Source organism: Acanthisitta chloris, unplaced genomic scaffold (genome assembly GCF_000695815.1).
Source record: "Acanthisitta chloris isolate BGI_N310 unplaced genomic scaffold, ASM69581v1 scaffold8441, whole genome shotgun sequence".
NCBI classification, from domain to species: domain Eukaryota; kingdom Metazoa; phylum Chordata; class Aves; order Passeriformes; family Acanthisittidae; genus Acanthisitta; species Acanthisitta chloris.
The window spans coordinates 5493-28532 of record NW_008654286.1 but is presented as its reverse complement, the minus strand read 5'-3'; the positions used below and the strand labels follow the sequence as shown (position 1 = coordinate 28532).

At 37.1% G+C, this 23040-nt stretch overlaps 1 protein-coding gene across 1 annotated transcript in view; it reads right to left on the bottom strand.

Moving 5' to 3' along the window:
* Window positions 1-23040, bottom strand: part of LOC103810528 — a 55052-nt gene that overhangs the window by 26646 nt on the left and 5366 nt on the right. Inside the window, exons 5-12 of the mRNA XM_009083432.1 lie at window positions 22146-22245; window positions 20731-20774; window positions 19702-19779; window positions 10145-10341; window positions 7934-7998; window positions 7559-7665; window positions 6019-6130; window positions 4955-5085 (exon numbers count right to left, since the gene is read on the bottom strand). Of these exons, the coding sequence (XP_009081680.1) occupies window positions 4955-5085; window positions 6019-6130; window positions 7559-7665; window positions 7934-7998; window positions 10145-10341; window positions 19702-19779; window positions 20731-20774; window positions 22146-22245 (834 nt within the window). The remainder of the gene's footprint in view (window positions 1-4954; window positions 5086-6018; window positions 6131-7558; window positions 7666-7933; window positions 7999-10144; window positions 10342-19701; window positions 19780-20730; window positions 20775-22145; window positions 22246-23040) is intronic.

Below are 23040 nucleotides of genomic sequence, written 5' to 3'. Positions count from 1 at the left end.
ATTCCTTGTTCTGCTCTTCACAGCAAGCTCTGGAAGCCTACAATACCGTCAGAAACTAAGCATCATTAAGCTGACTCAGTTATTAGTACACCACTAATTACTGTTTGGCAGCATTGCACAATTCTCACTGACAAAAGAAGACTGTCCAGAATCGCTGCTTTAAACGTATTCTACATCCACAAGTAGCCTACTAAGCATTTAGATCCCAAATCTGACCCTTCTCTGCACACACGAGTTTATCGGGGCAGGTAATACAGAAATTTACCACACCAGCAACAGAAGTGACTGTACAAAGCAGTCCCAATTCATCTTCAGCAATTAAACAAGTGACTATATGGTTAAGTACTCAGAAGCATCTTGGGAAACAGCTCTAATACCCTCTAACACTAGTAATTTATACCACAGAGGCAAAAAACTTTGTTGCAGTCCTCTACCTGGCATGGAGAAGTGCTATTTATCACCAGATGTCCCAGATTATTCCAGAAATATCCTCTTTCCCATTGTTGCTCATGAGCAGCACTTCTCTGAATTCAAACAGATTTTTTCTTTGAGAATAACTGCTACTGGACATTCTAAAATGTTCCAGCTGCTCCTTTATGAAACAAACCCAGCACCCCTACCATCACCAAACCAGATTGCTTAACCCCATTCTACACAGGAATGCACTTGTTTCATCACAAAAAACCCTGATACCATGAACTGAAAGTCTGGCAGCCACCTGAAGGCACAGTTGTTCACATGTTGCAGTAACTCAATTTTGATACTGCACATACTCCACCCAACCAATGCAGTGCAGGCTTTTTACTTTTTCCATTCTACAAAAACCAGTGGTAAAAGGCAAATCCAGAACCCTTAATAAACCTAGCACTTCCATATTCCAAACATGGTTTATATACACCTCAGTTGCTTTATAAATGAAGAGGCACATGTACAGGACCACTACCTTTGTATCTTACAAATAAGCAATTATTTTAAAATCCACCCAGCTTTCCTTCATTCAAAAGGATGTTTTCTAGAGGACTGCCTATGCATATATGGAATAAATAATAAGTATAGGTCTTTACTTTCCTAGTTTGCTTGAGTAATGGAAAAAAAGAAACTACTACACTTATGAATCCCTAACCAATTATAGAAATGATAGTTTGGTCCAACTGTGAAAACACCATCTTTCATTCATTACAAAAAGAATAGTCTTTAGAAGCAACTTACATCTACACTAAATGTGACCTATTAACCAGTCTTCAGAATTGCAAAATTTTAAAATATCATAATGGATGACCATGCACTGACCTTGTCTCTATAAACACAACTTCTAAAGAAGCACAACCAGCCTGCATTAACTGTTCTCTGCTACCACTGTAAAGACTACAACACAGAATGTGCACACTTCTACAGTTTTTAATCCACTGAAAAAAATAAAATATTAGTTCCTTAACTGCAAGACAACACCTAATCACTCCTCGACTAATCAGGTTCTAGATTTGCTACAGAAGTTGAGAGTTTCAGGTTAAACTCATGGAATTTTATTTTGAGAACCTATGTAAATCCTAGATATATTCTTCATTAAGACAGGCAGAAAACATTGCAAAACATCCAAGCTCTAGTCCTCAAAACAAACTGTCAAAATTTAAATTCAATTTAAATGGATACTAGAAGTGGAATGAGTATCCATAATGTAAGCAGCAAATCAAAACATTAATACTGAGATGGATACAGTGGTGACACATAAGGGACTTGGGAGGAGAACGGAAGAAAAAAAAGTTTGATCAAAATAATCAAACAGTAAGTCCTCCTAGAAAATTTAGAGAATCCAATGACAAAGAACAAATGCAAATTTCTTTTGGAACAAGTATTTGGTAAACAATAGAAGCACAGATCATTTCACATTAGGTGACCCTTATGGACTTAATTGAACCCCAGTATTTTGATTTGACCTCATATTAATTAACTACCTTGATTGAAAAATAAATATTGCAATAGTTGCAATACATCACAAATTCATACAAAATCAAATGTTAGAGAATAATTTGAGGTTAGACTTAATACTGCATGATGAGAATTTAATTCGGGTAGTTAATATGCACTGTGAATTACAAATTAAATGCAGGCTGTTAGCACCATTACTGCAGTATTGTATTATATTTTTTGTATTAAGGCTGAAAGTTGCTATTACTCAGACAGCCTGCTACACATTACAGAGGTTAGAGTACAGTACTATCAATAAAAATCACTTGCAGTAACATCAGTTAATAAAGTACTGAAGAGAACCTTCAAAAGCCTCAAACTGCACAGCTCTGCATAAACTGCAATGTTATAGCTGAAGGCTGTGGTAAATTTTTGCCAGCTCAGTAACACTCAATGTTTATTGCCAGTGAAGCCTAATAGGATTACTAAGTTTTAGTACCATTGTAAAAGAGTAAAACTCTGCTGCACATCAGTGCAACCATGGGTAGCAAAACAAAGACAAATGAGGAAAAGGAAAAGAAAAGCAGAAAGGAACAGCAGCAGCAATGGAAGGATAAAGAGCCTTAAAGGAACATAAAGGTGAACTTCCAGGACTTTGATTTCATCATTTTGCTAATGTCTGTGGGTTCCATTTCTACATCAAACTTAAATGACTTTTAAAAAAATTACTACTGCACTATGCACAACACAATGAAACTGAATACAGCTTATGTCTTTGGGTGCTAGTCATGCTCAGAAAATTTTTGAAAAAAAGTAACTTTAAAATTCTTAGATGATATGAATATTTACCCATGCCAGTTCCAGCTGGTGCAATCTCTCTGGAAAAGATTTCTACAGCTTCTTTTTGTTTATGGTGCACAGCAAGCCAAATAACAGCTTCCCGAGGACCCTGCTTCAAAAAAGTTGAAATTAGATCAGTTTAGGGGCAGAACATCAGTTAAATTTACCAAACTGAAAAGTAACTACAGCTCAGCATTCAAGTTAAATCATTCAGTGACTTTTCATCCACCATCACTATCATTTGCTGTTAAGGTTTCATTGTCTTTATTTTGCTACCATGGAATCAACTACTGGGTACCTTAGACTGCTAGGACACTTTGCCTCTTTGCCAGCATTTTGCACGAGTCAAGTACTGTAACTAACAGTACTAAATACTTGGCTGCACTCTCAGTGGAACTGTAAACAAACTCCTCTGATTCTAAGTGCACTGAGTACTTTTGGGTCAAGTTAGAGAGCCAGATTCACTTCTCTTAGCATCAAGAAAGAAGCAGATCCATCCACAGAACAGAATTCAAACCCAGTCCTTGGGAGCTAAAGGGGAGAACAAACTTGTAAAACCCACTACGTTTTCAGAGAAAAGAGCAGATGCTCCCTCTAAAGGTAAACCCAACCAGTACCCTGCTCTACAGTGAGCTCAAACACCTCCCCTTGCAGATAGGCACTCACACTTAAGATTTTTACTTCTCTAAAAAACTATTTTCTGCCACTGAAGGATCTACCATTGGAATCAATACACCCGTGAAAGCCTTAGAGTGAACATTAGTTCTCACTGAGAGCAAAGAATGGATTTATTCAAGAATTTGCAAGCACCAGTTAGAACTCCCAAAGCTGTCACAAGATTTATTAAGTTACTACAAATAATAATTAATAGGAAATACTCCTGCAAAAAAACTATACTCATGCATTCACATCTGCCTTCTCGTTCTAAACTGTACCGTATCTTCAATGTTCCTTTTAAAGTTCCAGGTTTGCTTTTTTGCCCACAGATGCAAGATACAATGGTCTATGAAAATAAAGCTGAATCCTGTTCTGAGTGGGTGAATCCAGTATTAAAACTGGATATATAGACTATTTCAAAATCACTAATCTTACAGTGTTAAAAGAAAAAAATAGCAAAACAGTTTTACTCCACTGTCATATCTCCTTCCTCCCCAACAGAAAATGGCAGAAGAGGCAATACTAAAAATCAAACACCACTAGGGTTACTCAGTGCTGATTCAGGTCTTTTTCTTGCTCATGCTGGGCTGCTGCTGACAAAGCAAGTTATCAGTGACAGGCAGCAACCATATAAATGGGTGGGAAGTTTGAGAAAGGAAAGGGGTCAAGCATTTCTTTGTTTCTCAAGGATATTTCATGTTGTCAGGAACAGTTAATACTGTGCACAACAGCTCAGTCTGCAGTATACAGACCTGCATAAGCCTGGGATATACAAGGACTTCACAGCTGCAAAGGCAAGCTCTGCACCAGTTTGACAGATGTGCATGAGAACTAGTCCAGCCACACCAGATATCTACCCTGAGCTCCAAATATCCTTCAACTTAGCCTGTCTTGGTATTCACTTACATATCTGCTTCTCCTCTTTAAATTTAGATGGCAGAACGTTTAAAGCAGGAACTGTTTTCCTTGTGTGCTAATATACTAATATAATACGGCTCTGGTTTTTAGCACTGTGACTTTGTAGCCCAAATAATCATGTCTAATTTTGCATAGGAAAGAGTGGTTAAGGGACTACATTACTGCTACCTTTGCCCCAATGGGCAAATGTTTTCCTTAGGATTCTATGACTTTATACTTTAAATGGAAAAGCAAACCCCACTCCCTAACCCTTTTCCTCAAGCTACTCTATCTGCTTTCCAGATGAAAACTCCTCTGGCTAGTTTCTTCTCCAATGCTGGAGGAACTGTGAAGGGGGAAGGCAATAGGGTGATTTCCTGTATTTTAGTCTTAGTTCTCACATCCTATTTCAGACATGTATGGGAAGCATATACAATGGCAATAACAGTTAATTTACTTTTAATATAAGACCTTGGAGGTGAGGCTGGAAATACAGAAAATACTACAAATACTCAACTTCATGTGAAAATTTTCTTTAACGTAAAGAAAAGTGAACGATCAGGAAGGAGAAACTGCTCTTTTTCAACTCATTATTCACTCTACACAATGAGACAGAAAACTTTCTGTGCAACAATTTAATTAAAGAATAAATTACAATGCATAATCATAAGGAGCTGGTACAAAAAGAACACAGATAAGTTCAACACCTGGAACATCTGTTCCCAAGTTTTGAAATTTGGATTCTGCAATCTCAGTAATACGCTTAACATTGCAGGTTTTATGGTCCTAAAATGAAAAAGACCACATTATAAAGCTCAGTCCTGAGAAGCAACACTTGCTGCTGTGCAGAAGGAATTGAAACTCAAGTACTACAATGAATAGCTGCAGATATAACTTGGACCAATCTCTCAGAACACTTAATTTTGGTAGTAAGAAGTTCACTGTCCTCCACATCACATTCTTGTTTCCTACACATACAAATTGTCAGCTGTTAAGTGATGCCACTCCTAAGAACAAACTCAGCTGAATTTTGCCATGTGTACCTTAAGATTTTTCCAAGGCTGCCACTGACAAAGAAGAATTAAAGGCTACTGTTTTGGAACAAATTAAACTGTCTAAATATTTAAAGTAAGTAAGTGAGGACAAGATTTACAGTCTTTGCCTTTAAAAAGGACTTTCATACTCTAGATTAGGAAAACAGACCATGGATATCACAGCTGCAGTGGCTATGGGCATAATTCATATTCTTACACATGAACTTATTCAGTCAGAAAATACAATGAAAAATTATAAAGTGGAATATTATTTCACAAATAATACTCACAGACAGTTTAAAGTTGTGCCACAACAATAATGCTGACATTTCCTGACTCTGCAATCTTTATAATGTGGTCTTTCAGAGTTACATCTAATGCAATTTAAGTCCATGTCATAAAATCTTTTCTAATAAGGTATTTTTTTAAATGAACAACACTAGAACAGACTACAACAACATTTTTGTAAGATTTCATATCAGTGCTTCTAGAAGACCAAATACTGCAAAGACCTTGTCAGTGTTAATTTGGTACACTAAGTAGTGACACTGAGAATTCTTTGCAACATGAAGGGGTGAAATTCCCAAGATGACAGTGACTTCCTTTAAAGTTGTGGAAAAGATAACAGTATGGAAAGATTAAAAGAGGTCAGTAAAAGTTTAAGAACACTCCACTGAATACTTACACCATCTATACTCCCTCTAGCATGAGGTCCATATGTATCTTCAGACCCTAAAACCTGTATGTTAACTGCACTGTAATCTTCATACCCAAGCTGATTGAAAATAAGACGAGTCCTGCAACAAATGATATTTTTTATTAGTAAACTGCCTCAAAATGATTATCTGAAGTAGCTCTGTGTGGTCCACAATAGTTAGCTCTGCCATGTAAACTGGGCCACGAATACTTTACACTAAACAAATATACCTGACTACTACAAATCAAGTGATTACTGACAAGGAAGTCAAGCCACTGAATTTACCCCTAGGTTTCAAACTGAGCCTTTTGTTTATTCAAAATTATTTGAAAGATGACAGGCAAAGACAAATAAATTGATTCAGCTTTTACTGTTACCTTTAAAATAAAGACAGCTTCAAATGTAATTACAGTATATGCAGTCTTCCTGGGATTCACACCAGTAATTCAGTTCATAACTGTTTCTGCTATAAGGCATTATGAACTACCAAGAAATACATGAAATTACCTTGTTCCATCACAGGCACCAGTGGAAAAAAACAAAATTGAAGAAGGGACTCTTATTAAAACCTTAAAGATGTTAATTTGGAATTCACGAGCATACAACTCCAATGCCAAAAAGCAGAAAAAAATTTTAAAGCGTATGTTTCTTCATTACTTGTGTCTTTCCTGTCTGACACTGAAATCCCTCAAACATAACAAAAATATATTCCACATCTCAAGTATGGTCTGAAACAGCTTAATGTGTGGAATCGTTTATACAACGTGTTCAAAAGATTTGTGTATGTCAGCCCAGATATAGAGTTAAGCTGTTCTGATCCCTGTCAGAGAACACTCTACCAGCAACTCATATCTAACAACAGGATGGGGGGAAGTTTTATGTAAAACATGGCACAAGGAAGTAGCTCTCATAACTAGAAAGCTTGGGGCGACCAGAGTAAGCGCTCAGAGACTCCTGTGAGGATAGAGAATTCTTTTTAAGAGGAATCCCTCCTTGCCCAAATATACTGGCATGACAATGTGAATAAAGGTTTATCGGTCTGTCTTACAATTGTAAAATTGTTCTAGAAAAAAGACATTGGCTCCATTTCACAAGGTACTAAGATAATTGTGTTTAAAACAGAAACTTGGTAAACTACCTACACTTTATAGCACTTTTTGATAACAGGAAGCTCTGTGAAAAATTGGTGAAAACTAGTTTCACATGGGGTTCTTCGACATAGTATTAAATTTAATCTGAATCACAGCTTTTCCCTCACTAATTGGGGTTTCTCTCCACTATCGAGGCATTTATTTTCAACAGTATTTGAGACCTTTCTTGCTCTGTCAAGTGTAGCTGAAGTGTAGTTGTATGTTGAAAACAGGTTTCCTGAAGAACATACTTAGGTCTTGAAATGTCCTCTCAATAGGAAGACTATAATCTTCTACGGTTCTTACAAGGTTAATATAGTTGCCATCATGTCACAGTTCTATTTACATCACCTCTGAAAAGAAAAAGCCAAAACCCCTTCCAAGACTGCACTACTAACCTCTGCAGAATACTCTCTGCAGTGCGTCTTCCTTTTTGCACTGCCTTTGGACCTCCCACTGGACAGACTGCAGTAGCTCTGAAGCCATCAAGGTAAGTGGCATTCACCTAATGAGAAAAGGATTATGAAAATACATGGAATTCAGTATTGATATGCTACAAATGCTCTCTGGCAATCATTATCCATAAAAGATACTCTTGTTCTATGTACCAAATTAATTTTGTCTTTTAAAATTTTTCTTTTCTTTCTTACACTCTTGGGGCAGAGACAGTGAAGATTTTAAAGCTGGAAGAGTTTTGACAGAAGATACTGAGCATTTTCTCCAAAAATCTGTGATTTTGTAAACCAAATCTACTCCACAGAAAGAGGTAATACCTTATAAAATGTTGAAGGAGGCAATCCTTTTGCTCCATGAACTTTCACTGCTCCACCATCAAAACCTATAGTGGTTAAAAATCAATATTTAAGCTTTTTCAATATAACTTCAAAGACAATTCTTTTGTGATACATATGATCCAATGCACTACGTTAAAAAGCTGTACTGCCACAGAAGAGAGAACCTTTCACCAAACAGTCCTTCCTGCCTTAGAAACATGAACAGCAAACGAGTGACTAAATTTATGACCTCCATGAGTCTTTTAATAGGTTGACTGAAATGTTTATTCATGCACTTAAAAAATACTTAACACAGAAAGCAGCCTTAGGACTTCAGACTCAATAGTTATTTTCCACTTAACAGCCAGTTATTGTGCACACACACAGAGAATACAATTTACTGTAGCTGGCCGGAGTGGACTGCAGTATTTCACTTGGTAAAGAAACAAAACAAGGTGAGAAACCAGCCAGAGTTGATTTGCTGCTAGCTTAGTGACTGAAGGGATAACTTAACTTTAGCCTTCTTGTCAATAACAGAAACAGAACAGCCTCAACATATGCTCCAAGGCAACTATCATGTTCAGTATTAGGAATAATAACACCAAAAAGAAACTGGAGAAAATTGCTGTCATGGCATCAGGTTCAGGCTTGAACTGGAGAAAATCAATAGCTGCAACATCTTGAAAATTAGCAGTGCAGGATCAGCACCTCATGTCAGAGAGACAGAATTATACTGTAGTTCACCTGTATCTATCTAACCTGTGCTTCCAAACATTTAAAAAGCAGTTCAAAGTTTTACACAAATACTCTGAAAGGATCAGATCAGAACAACTAAAAAAATAAATGTGACTAGTACAAAGTCTACATATCACTCAAATAACATCACTCTCTGCAAGACTGACCTCAGGTTAATTTAATTCTCAATACAGAACTACATCCCTAGAGTCAGCGTGCAGATCTGGAAGAGTTTCATGTTCCAGGTAAAGGAGCAATACAAAGAAAAAAATCCCACAAAACAAAATGCACAGCACCCATTAGCAAAGGGGAAACAGAAGCACCTCTCAGTTGGAACACTCCAAGTCCAGCAGGTCAATAAAATTGGCACCATAAACAGCAAAAATAGATAGCTTCCCTATTTTTACTGGTGTACGTGTCAAAGCACTTCAAACTAAAATATTTAAGAAATCTGAGCATTTTCCATCTGTTATATTTCTAAGAGAGCTAACTGAAAGTTCATGTGAAAGTTCATTTTAAGTTCAAATATGTCATATCAGGTCATTTGCAAGCTAAAAGTTCATAGGAAGGTTAGGGTTTCTTTCTCCAAAAAGACTAGGGGCTAAAAGCAGCAAGCTGGCCTTATCAGGCTGCCACTTGGTCATGCTGCATGAGCAGAAGGTTCACTGTACCATTTTATGGTACTCCTATTATTAAAGCAAAATATTTTTTGGATTTTATACAGTAAGTTTCTAATTTGAGATTTTAATTGTTCTAAGTTTTATAAAGACACAGCTATATACACTTTTTCTTTTTTTCAAGCTGCCTTACTCAAATTACAGGTCCTCAAATCTGCTAAGCCTGGGGTTTTTTTAGTTTGGTTTGCTTTTGAAGCTACATCCTGAACACACATTATGCCACCTTTAGTCTAATGGCTGTTAACAGTTTCAAAGATAACAAATCTGTGCTTTTTCAAGCACAGATTCTCTGGTAGAATCCTGCACCTAAGCATGCTTCTACCACTTAAGATGATCCACCTAAGATCTAAGAAACATTACCCAGTAGTGCTTTGAAAGACATAGCTTCCCATTGCTATTAACAGCTCAAATGCCATGTTAAGACATGGACCAAACTTTTCTTTTTGAGGAAAGAAACTTAACTGCAGTTTAAAAAATACTGAAATCACAGCGGAGCTGTCTCCAATGTTGCTCACATTGAATAGATAGTTTAAAACTTGCCAGGTGCAAGGCATGCATTAAAAAGAACAGTGATCAAAAATATAAATTAGCCAGCCAGCAAGATAAATAAAAGTATGTTTAAAATTTCTAAAGGAATTTCTAGCAGAAATCCTTGAAAAAATCAGTTTAATACACTATCAGACTCTAAGGAAATGATTTAACAAGAAATATGCAGAAACAACATGGAAATCAAAGTAGCTGTTTTAGTTTGATAACACAATTCATTAACACAGATATCTTTATATGCAAGAAGACTAACCTGGAATTTCAGTGATGGAAACTTGGGAAAAGTCACATGTAACATCTGGTAAAAGATAGCGCTGAGGATTGCCCAATTCATACACCAACTGTTCAGCTACAGTGCCAAAAGAGATTAGTCCCCCTGTGTCTGGTGGTTTGGAAAGAATAAAGTCTCCTTCAGAGGAACATTCTACAATGGGAAACCCTATGTTGTGCCTGGAATGTGAAAAACATTAAAAAATACCCTATAAATACAAAGGAAAAGAAAAATTAGTAACAACACATCAGAATTTTATAGTTATGACTAATTAAATTTATCAAAAGTTGTAACATATCTGGTTGTTTCTGGAAAAATACACATGAAAAAGCAGTGAACAACCTGCTCAACTAAATAAGAGGATGTGTTCTATTGCCTGGCAAAGGAGCACAGATATAACAGATGCCAACAGCAAACATGGAAGTGGGGAAGGGAATGGAGAAGGACACTAATGAAAATGGTTCAAGTAAAAGAAGCTTAAAGAATTGGAGGAATATGATTAAAGAGGTAAATTCAGAAGGAAACCTGATTGTTAATTCTAGCCTGTCTGGCTACAGCAGCACACACAGCATGAAGGTTTAGACATGTAAATACATCCTGCACTCTGGATTTGTAAAAAGGCAGTCAAAGCAGGAAGAACAAACTCTGCTGGAAGCTTCAGAGATGAAGGGAAGTAGGAAACAGGAACAATCACATCTATTAAGGACAATTTCACATGCTAATAATAAATTATCCATAGAAAAGTTATAAACAGAAAACAGATATATTAAAGTCAAGACCTTCAGGCCAGAAGACAACAGAATTAACAGAAAATTATGAGGCACAGCAAAAAGAAAAGCAGTACAATTTTAGACATGTTCTTAAAATATTCCTCATTTTCACAAGCATAATGTACAAAAATTGATCAAATAACTCATAGTAAGATGCACATGGTGGTCATTAGAATAGCAGGGCAGAATTTTAAGGATTATGTAGATGACATCTAGACATCTACTTTTCTAGCTAAAAGGCTTTTAATTTATTTACAGAGAATTTGAGCAAAATTAAGGACTTAAAACTTCCTAGAAGCACCTCAAAATTAAAATGAGACTCCTAACATTCCTCTAAAAAGGCTACATGGCTCACTCCCCTCTCACAGCAGGTCTGAGATTTGTACAAATAAATTGTCCCAGAGACACAAAATAAACACAAAAAGATGTCTTAAGGAGATACAGTGTCTTGCAAAAGCAAAATTGTTCTAAAAAGATCCTAATAATGAAAGGTGGTGAACTTCACCATACTCATTGAAGTCAATGACCTCCAGGTCTTTCATACAAACTTAAAATCCATCTATCCCTGAATTTAATTACTTTTGGGTGCTGGCAGTAATAATGTGCTGAACACACAACCAAACTGGTTATCAGCGAAGGTTAGATGAACATAGTTTGTATAACATAAATCCACAAAGTTTGGAAGAAAGTAAGCAAAGAAACCAGTGAACTCTTAAGGGACATTTGTAAAAGTTCATGGGAGTTTGAGCAGATTCCTTATCACCACGAATATTCAAACATAACCCCATTATTTTTAAAAGGGATTAAGATACAAGACCTGTTACCAGAGATCAGCAACTTTTAACACTTACAGTGTACAAAACTCGAGAAGTATGCTAGCTGGAGGATACCTAGAAAAGCCCACATTACAATAGTAAAGATTATTCTTCATTGGACTGGTCTTTGAAACTATTTAAACCACTGAATAGGAAAAAGGAAACAAAAAGGCCCACCCTGGTGAATGCAAAGAATTAAATGGCAATCAACAATTTTTCCTACATGTTATTCTAGTGGCTTTTATTGAGAGGAAGAGAAGGGGAAAAAAGATGGCAGCAAGAAGTATGAAACATCCAACATTTTTAAAGTGCGACATAGAAACAAAACCCCAATATCCCAAAACCCTCTCAATTCTTTGTCTTGACCAATAATGTAGGATAGCAGGGTAACATATGTAATTATCCCAAGGAGACAGGTACAGGAAGCATCGTGATTTGCCCAGTTTAACACAGCAGGATCTGTGACTGAACAAGGCTAGAATTACATAGCTTTGAACCTCTTAGTGCCATGTTTGTGTGCTTTGACCCTACCATCTACCTGTCTTAAGACACCAAGCACCAGCTGCCTTGCTTAGCAGGCCTAATGCAGCTTATTGAAGCCAACTACCCAAAAGTGTTATCACTTCCATCAAGATACAAGACCCAGTGCAGTCTCTCTCCCTGCACTGACATCCAGTACTCTTGCTGCAGTCTGCTTTGATCTCAGTCATCGGCACACGCAACTCTTACAATACATTCCTGCACCTATTCCCCAGGGATCTTTTAGAAGGAAGAAGAGGTACACTGTAGACAACTTCTACTCCAAATCACCCAGTCTACTAACACTGAACCAAGCTTTTCCCAAGATCATTCTCAGAAAACCCAAACCATTAAAAAAACAAACCCCCAAAACAACATAGCGAGGAGAGTGAGAAATTTCACCCCCTAAAATGGTTAAAATCTTTCAAATACTTAAGCCATTAAAAGCAGACCAAACATGGATGACAGCAGATAAACAGTATCAGTATAAATAGCACTATTATTCAGGTCCCTCAGTATGCAAAAGGAGAGACTTGGATTTTCTTGTTATCCTAGGACCACGGAAGTCAAGGATCTTTATGGTGGAATTTTTTATGCTGCCATAGTAGCTGAAAGGAGACACAGGTAATTTCTGGAACAGCTTCTAAATAGCCTATAAGGCTGAAACATATTTGCTATACTAATTTTAAAAAAAAAAAAAAGCCACTCAGCTCTTACCACTTGTAACAAAGTGTTGACCCAAAGCTTGTAAGCAAATTGTACAAAGAAGACATTTTAACACACACACAAAAAACCAGCCCAGACAAAAACAAACACCACATTAAGCCCCCTTCCTCCCCACCCCCCCAAAAATAAAAAGCGCAAACCAAGGAAAAAGTCAAACCCGAAGAGTAAAACAAAAATTTTGCTAGGAAAAGCATGCTGACACAGGATACCAACATGTCCTAGCATGATCAAAATTTTTAGCTACATTTAAACCATTTGGAAATCCATGACCCAGAAAGTCAAGGAAAAGAACACTACAATCAGTGACATACTCTATGGTCATTTATTTCACTGTTCCTCTATTTCACAGTTAGCAAAAGTATCAAGGAAGACTTTTTGCCTTTGTCCAAGATGAACGTGAGGGATGTTTCCTCCTCAGGGTACAATATCACCCTATGAACTTTCCTGAATGCTCAGTTAGTTGCAAAAGATATGTGTTCTCCCAGGTCATGTCAGATCTGAAAGCTTCCCTCACTTTTTAACAATTCACAACATAGAGATGCAATGATTTGAACAAGCAGCCCCTGGATTCCATCTCTATTATAACCAGATGACTGGGAAAATGCACATACCCTACACTACCTCATAGCAGATGCCAGTAATAACCCACATTAAACATATGGATGCTTAAAAGAAAAATATATTTTGTAAATTGCAAAAGGACATTACTTAAAATTAATTTCCAGCTTGGAAACAAAATGGGTTGTCCCTCCTATGGTATGATTCAGTCAAGTGACAGGTACCTAACCCTGGCATTACAAGCTCACTAGCAGCAGTAGCTGCCTGGACCAGGTATGATAGCATATACTGCAGGTAGTAGATCACACCATCACCTCGATCAGTACTTCCACTGAAAGTAATAACTCTCTCCCTGATTCACTAGTAGGTTTTGCTAAATGACTACACACCATATCACATCTGCTCTGAATGGCACATGACAACTTTATGCTGTCCATAACCCACAGCCAAGCTGTAATTTTGTATAGGACAGCAAGGGAGTTAAACCACAGAACTATGAACTTCAACAGCAACTAAAGTAATGGCACCCAAAGTGGTACAGAGGCACCACTCGATAATAAAAATTTGCATCAGTTTAGTGACAAAATCCCTAGTTTTGGGATGAGGCAATATCAAGCAATGTAAACAATTCTGAAAAGAAACTACTAAGATGAATTCTAATTATATGATTGTGTAATTAATAGAATATTAGATGTAATTATCAAGTACCAGTTTTAAAACATTTTGAGTAGTTCTTCTAACAGAGTTAAAATACACAAGAAATATACATCAGTTTGTGAATGGTGGTTGTAATTTCCCTTCTTTAATCCAAAAGGTTGATTTAGAGCTGCTTAACAATTAAATAAATTATATCAACTAGTAAACCAGAGTGCTGAATAAAACCAAGCCAAGATCAAACCTCAGAAAAACCCCTCCAAGCTGCAGTTAGATGGGAGTTACCAGTTAAAGCAGGTCCTCACTGATTACAGCACAGGGTTAACTAAGTTACAAAACTAGTTTTACTGCTGAAGGCAGTAAAAGTGTCTCAAACTCCTACAGCTGGTCTTCTACTCTTACAGAAATCAGGACTCTGAAATTGAGTCTCTTGTCAGTTCTCTGCCTGCCAACAACTGAGCCTTGGATTAATTTTTTCCATGTAAAATTTTGGGGTTTTCTTCAGTTTTGGCTCTCAGAAATGTTACAGTCTATGGGCGTGTCGCAGGTGATAACTTGAACTCTCAAAGCAGAGATCTCTGTTTTCTCAGTGACAATCCACTATTCAACCTTTGTGCAGCCATGAAGATTGCCTTCCTTCTTGTTTTACCACCTATCTCACACCATTTGCATTGCAAGAAAAGTCAAATCCATGATCAGTACTTTGGCTCCAGGAGAAAGACATTGTCTCAGACAGAACAGCTATTTCTTGCCTCATAAAGTGTCAAACCCCTCAAGTATCTCATTCTAGCCACTAGTGGTAGACTGAGATTACTGGCAACAGAAGATGGGACAGTTAATGTAGGGCATTTACTTGCAGGCAAAGATGCTGCAAGAAGGAAAACAAATAAGCCACAGTGATGCATGTGACATGGAAGTGAACCACGATCCAAGCATGTGGTATGAACTTTTAACTTTAGAGCTAATGCAGTTTCCTGGGACGTGACTCAATGAACAGCACACTGAGGAGAGCTCTAGGAGAAGCTGCTCAGCTCCCTGGGTATGTATTTTAACCACAATGGTATCAGGCAAAAAGAAACTGCTACCACTTCTAGCAGTGTTTCGACAACAAGTTCAAAACTGGCAACGTGTCAGGCAAGATCAGCACAAACTTATGGGTAAAGGTATAAGCATCTCTTCACATATAAGTACCAAAAGGCTTTCTAACATGCAATTCTGTTTAAGGCAAAATTTATCGATTGCATCACTTATTTCCTCTGACTAGGGCATTTCAGACTATGTATTGCATCTAAACTCTTAATGCCCAATTTCAGGCTGGTGTTTTCAGCTGCCTGCAATGTTGCTACAGAGAAAAAAAGCATTCCACGTTGCCAGTTGGGACTCACATGCTGGATTCTGTTCCAGTCCCAAATTAAGAAATCTGAATCCAGCCCTTAAGAGACTACAACTATTGACTTACCCTTTTGATCATCCCAGGCCAGAGGATTATGCAGTCTCAACCATTGTACACTCTTGGCTTGGGACAAAATGTCAGTGTTTATCATCTCCTCAAAATGATTACTCTACTGATCATCATTAGTTTATTCTCTCCTGCATTTCAAAACAAAACAAAACAATGTACTAATCACCCATGGCACTACATAATAGTAAGAGACAGCAATGTTTGGAGTCAAATGAAATTAAATACAGAGCTGTGCATTATCGATATACTTCTGGCAATATGGTTCATTTTGACACATTGCATGAATTCCCCATTGGATGCTGTGCACTAGACATTAAATAGGGAGCAGAGATGTATTGTCACTTCTTCTGACCATCTGCTGATGTGTATTACTACACAAATAACAGAAAAGGAGTAACTGTCTTTTTTTATAACACTTGCTTAAAATCAGCATTTAAGAATGCACATTAGTCTTCTACAGACTGTGAACTAATGGTTTCTTGCATTTTCTCTGCTAAACATCAGAGAATCTCCACAGGAGGTGACTCAAGCAGCCTCCTTCTCACTGGAAAAGTGAACAGCAGATATCCCCTCAACCTGTCTGCCTGTTTTCATGTAAACTGGACAAAACTTTACAGCTTCAAGACTCCTACCTTTAACTTAATATTAAGGAGATACACCCAGCACAATTAAAGAAATCCCAGTGCCTCAGGTCAATAGACAGAAATCAACTAAATTAACTTCTATCAACTAAAGTAACTTGGAGAGTCCTAAGTTGGAACATGCCCTTCACTTACTTCACATTAAAAACTTACTTTACTGAAAGAACAAAGAACGAGTATCTTAGGTTTTAATAGCTAACCATTAAATGTCCACAATACAACCACAAGAATACTTCTGAGACTTAAAGCACCCTTTTGCAGTAGAATTGAGTTCCCAGAAGTGTCTGCAACAAACACTCCAAGAAAATTAAAAACAAAGACCAAAACCCCACCAAATAAAAACCCATGCTGGGTGAATGAAGTGAGTCCACTCAAATGCCTCAATACTCACAGGGCCAAGATAGTACATGCATAGAATCTAAGCTCTAACTTGCTTGGCTTTATTTAGATTTCTTTAAAGTACTCTTGTTTACATAGTTAATTATTTTTGCTTATGCACAAACAAGGTTTATGAGCCTGAAACATGATAAATTCTTTGTGTTTTGTTTGCAGGTTAGCAAATATCATACCTATCAGTCCTTCTTAACTCAACTTAGTATACTTACACCATTTTCAGCAGCCAAAGACGGAAAAGCCACATGGAATACTACTGTTCGTGAGGAGAAAATAACCCCAAAGACAGGCAAAAGCATGACCCAAGTCTAAGGCTAACAGAGCACAGGCTGTGCGGGAAGGTTTGAGGAGGAGAGCGGCTGCCCTCCAGCGTTCAGTCACCAAAGAACACAGCGTGCATGGCACAGGTTTTCTGCAGCTCTAACATCAAGGTCTAGAACATGTTTGCAAGAGCTGAACTGTGAGTGGTCTTGGCTGCATGAATGCACTCATGGCAGTGGGAAATTTGTATGAGAAAGGCACTTTAACGACAAACACAGATTTAACTTGGCTTCTTCTCCCTCCCATTGACTGACTCTGTTGGGCTGATTTGGATTTAACATTATGTATCACAGATATTATGATTTACTGACACCTAAATGACACACGCTTACTTTTAGGAGACTGCTAAAAATGTAGCTTTCCCTAAATGAGGGAGAAATCATTAACTGACATAGTCAACCAACTTCTGCAAACTCTGACAGAGTTCTGTTGACCTACTGGCAATATAACCAGGGTTAGTGGCAGCAGGTATGGCATATGTTGGTCATTATCGAGACTATGAGTTATAATATTATCATATGTTATCATGCAATGCATTGAAAAGAGATCCAGACTGTCTAAATAACAAAAACCTCACACAACCAAGTTTCTTTAACTTAAGGGGTCAACAGCTTACTGCTAAGCTATCAAATGGAAAACATGTTTTTCTGCAGTCCAAAAGCTGTCATAGTATTTCCCCTTCATGCATTTGGGCCTAAATATAGGAAACAACTATTTATCAGGAGGAAAAAAAAGGCAGAAAAACTCCCAAACTCCTCCCTTCCTTCCCCTGCCATATCCTAAATGGATGTGCCTGACCACAAGACCACTTCAGTCAGTCTCCTACTCTGCATCTCCAAATAAAAAGTCAAAGCTCAACACACATGTTACTTTGGTTTTAACAGGTTTTAGGAGTTTATCATACAGGCTGATGTGTAACATGGTTTTATTTCAAGAATTTCTTCAATTAAATGTCCAAGACTTAGAATCTGCAAACAAAACCACTAGTTTTAAGGCACCACTATTAATTCTTTAGCAGAGTTAACCTGGAGGTTAATAAATTGCTGTTATATTAGCACAAAGACAATCATGCACGGTTCCAAAGTACGAATTCATATCTATGGGGACAAAGTAACAGAGCAGTATCAGCTGCTAACCTTACATATCCATATTCAGGTCAGCTCTAAGCTACAAGTCTACTATAATTTTAGGCACAGGACTATGATTTTTACTGATACAAAACCACTAGGTATACATATCCATGTATGTATACTCAACTGAAAAATTAACTGCTCCCACTCCAGTAAGTCACAGCTTAACTTCCTTTTTCAAAAATGTTAAAGCAAATTGACATTTCTCACAGAAAAAAAACCTTAAAAATAAAGGCCTATCAATATTTTAACAAGAAAATTAGTATTCATTTTTTTAACTTTCATTCTTTCAGAAAGCAGCATCTTCTGGAGTCACAGTTACAGGAGATTTTAAGAAGTTTCATGATATAGCATAATAACATCATCGGGAGATACATCAGAATAGGAATAAGATTAGCAGTTATAAATTTCCAAACCAAACAGAGCCTTGTTACTATAAACTCTCTCATTTAATTTCCCATTGAACACAACACTGGTGAGTGCAGTTTGTTCAGGGCTAGTAGCCTTCTAATAGGTGAGAAGAAATGTCTGACCCTGTTTCAATCAATGCCATACATGCCTTCACCTTTAAATCAGCACTGTTCAGGAACTCAGAAAACCAGAATATATCCTTCAGATCACACTCTGAATCAGGAGCAGTCACTACAAGGAGGAGACAAATGCCTGGCAACCCTAGGGCCCCTCAGACCACAGAGCACAGCCCTGCTGGTTCATCCACATGGACCAGAGTCAACCTGGGAGCAGAAACACGCTGTATGAAAGCCACTGTGCTCTCCTGCTGCTCTTCAGCCCCTTCCACCATGGCATGAAAGATGTCTTTCTCATGACACAGCACAGGATGAGATTCCTACATCTCATCCCAAGAAATATAGTGCAGCCAGAATCACTCATCCTATGCAAAAATGTATTTCCCAACTACTTTTAAACTACTCTTAAAAACAGGCTGGCCAAAAGCAAGCCCCCTCAGCAGGCAGAAGGACACACCTACATGAAACTCTAACTCAGTAAGTCTGAACAGAAGATACACATGTAACTTTTTGGAAAGACTGACTGCTCTGCACATTTGTGGTGATGAGGTCACACAGGACAACAGACTATGGCATAGATTCATCCCTGCCAAAGCAAATTATGTAAAATTTGTGACTGACCAGTAGGTACCTCTGATCTATTTGAAGACCAACAGACAGCATCTGAATGAATATGGTCTTTTCCATTACAATCAGTAACAAATCCTTTCAAAAAGAAGATGATAGCTAAGAAAACAGAAAATATAGTCTGAAAGGGAAAGAAATAATCAAAGGGCCAATTTTTTTTCCCAAAATCTGCTTAAGTTAACGAAAGACAGACAGATCCCAGCTGAGCAAAAAGGAAAACTGCAATATGGAGAACAGACCTAGTAAAACAGTGACACTCAGGTTGCAAAATATCAACAGGCCCACATTGCCTCGCCCAAAAAGAATAAAGAAGTAGTTTTTACGATACAGATATAAGATGGAAAACCTCATCTTTGGTCCACTACAAACATGCAAGCTGATGTCAAAATTACCTACCAGTCTGGTACTGCATGCCAGTCAGTGAATATTCCACCTGTACACTGAGCACCACATTCAATGAGATGACCTGCAAGGCTGGGAAAATGGCATTCAAGTAACTATATACTCTGTAAAATCAAGTTTCACAAATCCAGCTTTAAAATACAACAGTACAATGGAAATAAAGCTAAATAACAAGAGTATGCAATTTTTCCTCCATAAGCAGCTAATACAATTATGAATTATGCATCAGACATAACAAAGGATTCTGAAAGATTAATATAAAGAGTTGAAAGGATTAACTTTCACATGAAGAGTTTTCCTGCAAACAGTGAATACCTAAAAGACTACCTAACCCATAAAAAAGTTTCCTTGGTCATTTTAAGAAGTCTTGATCTAAATACAGCAGTCTGCACTATGTGTCACTAAATACGCAAATTCCATTTTTAAATCAAGAGATGTAAGATCTCACTTTCAATGGACTTAATTTTCACTTTATGGACTTCAACACAGACAGATCATGCAGAACATTAAGTTAGGTGACAGAAATTTACCCTATGCTTTCTGCATGAGATTCCTTGGAACTTACAACTGTTTGCAAACAGGAGCAATGACACTGAGCTTCTTACAGGGATGCTGCTCTCTGACTGAACCTCCTTTTGTGCATCTTTCAGAATAAGACCTGCTACTATCTCAATGATCATCAGTGATGGGCAAACAGAAAAAGCTACTAATCACTGGTCTGCACTGTAAGATTTCATTTCTTGACACAAAATCAACAGAATAAACTTTAATTTAATTGATAAAATAATTCAGTCCTTTCCTCCTTTTGTTATTTTAAGCAAGTTCCAGAATGAAGTTTCTATAATTTCAATTCCAAGTAAGAATACTAAGTGAGCCTTAAAAAAGAACCCAAAACCTAACCAAAACAGTAAACTAAATTAATTTAATAATAATATGAAAAAATCATGAAGCACTGAAAAAGCTGGTATCCTGACATTATGATATGAATTATCAATTTACCCAATTTCTTCTTATATCATTTACCTTCCAGCAGCTAGCAAGTCATAGTCATCCCTATTCCAGCCAAACTAGAAGAAAAATACAAATATTTTAAATATATAAATTCCATACAGTACAGAAAACTGCACATAGTATGTTCGCTGCTTTGAGTAACAATGCATTGGGTGCATTTTTAATTCACTGCAAAAATCTAAACAACAATAACTGACAAGCACTGTACATGGATTTGATTGCACATACAGCAAATTAGCAGAAAAGCTCTTATGTGTTTAAGTTTTCCTCCAATTAATACACTCAAACTAATATAAACCCTTAAAGTCATACCCTCTTCCAAAAAATTGTAAGTGCCAACATCCATGCTATTCAAAACCTGCACAACCCAGAGGTTTAAAAGTCTAGCACCTATCTTGTGTCATGTAACCTAACCACTATGTTTTTTCGACTTTGGAAAGTTATCAGTTCCTGGAGTACTATCAGTCACACTTAAAACTGAAGTATGCTTTCCGTATAACTAGAAATTTTAACTCAGATACTTTTCCCAAGTTCACCCTACTGCAAGCCATATAGTAACTGTTTCTTACTTGGCACTTTGCAGAAATCTCCCTAAAACCTTTCAATAAATCAGGTAAAGTCTCTCTAGAGCAGATAATACACAATGATAGTTGTTATTTTGAGAATGTAAACAGCTAGGAATAAAATAACAAAGTCACAATGGCAATTATAAATGGGAAAACTTAATTCTAGATTAGGCAATGTTTGACACGCATGAAGTCAGAAGAGTCTGATGTTTTAAAAAGCATGTTTGTAACTAGACATTAACTCATATCCTCTTATTTTTTAAAAAAAATATGCACCAAAAGAAAGCTTCCAAATTTCAGAGTGTGGTCACTCACAAAAAACAAAAAAAAAAAAATAAAAAATCACAGAAACATATTCAAAATACTTCAGAAAAGCACATAACCCTCTTGAATAATTTACTGAATTTGAGAAGTGTTGCACTGAAACTTGACTACTTCAAAGAAAACTGCCTACCCATTAAAAAAGAGCAGTGTTTTGGACCACCCCGTGTGCCCCTCCAAACCAAAGTGAGCTCTACTATCGACACCTTGTGGTAGAGAAAAATATATTTGCTTCCTACCCTTGCACACCAAATTTTAAAGAAGGGTGGAGAAAAAGCCAGTGGTAAGAGTTAAATACTGGTCAAACAGGGTAAGACTTCCTTAACTTCACCAAAGTGCTTTCCAGCTTTATGACATACATATCCCTGCATAAATTTAGAAGTGGAAGCCTGGCAACTTTTCATGCACATAAGACAAAATACACATGCTAATTATTTTTAATTCAGCACCTATATTGTCTGAAAGAACAAAAACTGTCTGATAATGGTGAATATTCATTCTCATATCTTCCTCATCATATGGAATTTAACTTGTACTTACAGAATGAATGAGTGGTCCTAATACAATCCCACTGTCAACACATCTGCCCGTCACAACGATATCAGCTCCAAGGTCTAGAGCTCTGCTTATTGGTCTTGCACTAAGGATGACAAAATACAACAGTAAGTACTTTCACTTTTTAAAGCATCATTTAGTAAAGAGTTCCATGTAACACACAAGTTTACAATCGCTTAAAAATCCCTTAGGAAACCAGTAACATCAACTTTTACAACGAAATTGTCATTGTGTATATACAAGAGTATTTTAAAGAGCAGTCATCAGAACACCCTACCAAATTCAGGTATCTAAATGACATAACTGAAGAGTCCTGATGCACTCAAGAAACTGTCTTGAACAAAGTGCATGAAGAGACACTTGTATTATCAGTTACAGAAAACAGTGTTTTTCAGAGATTCATTACTCATTTCATTTGTAGAAGAGTGTATGAAGACCAATATTCTTCACAGAGAAAGCCTGGTGACTTTGCCCTCCAATTTTAAACCTCTCAGGTCAATTTCCCCAAGTGTTTTTAGAACTTGCAATACCAACCAACTTCAAGAGCACTGTGCAGTTATTATTTCTGAAGGAACTCTGGCAATGGATTTTCCAGATCAGGCAGGTAAAAGTCATCCCACTCAAAATTAGTCAGGCTTGAAAATATTCACACAGGTGAACTGCTTGAGTTGATACATCTCAGTGAGCAAACCTTGACCAGACATGGCTTCTGAACCCATGCTATTTGCAGCTTAAAAATCAAACAAACAAACAAAATCCCCAACATATAAACTGTGTGCCTTAAAGAACAAAGACAAGAGAATTTCTTGTACACTTTCTATAGATTTAGCCCTGGTTTTGATAAAAGGTAAGTTAGAAAACACAAATGCAAAGATAAAAT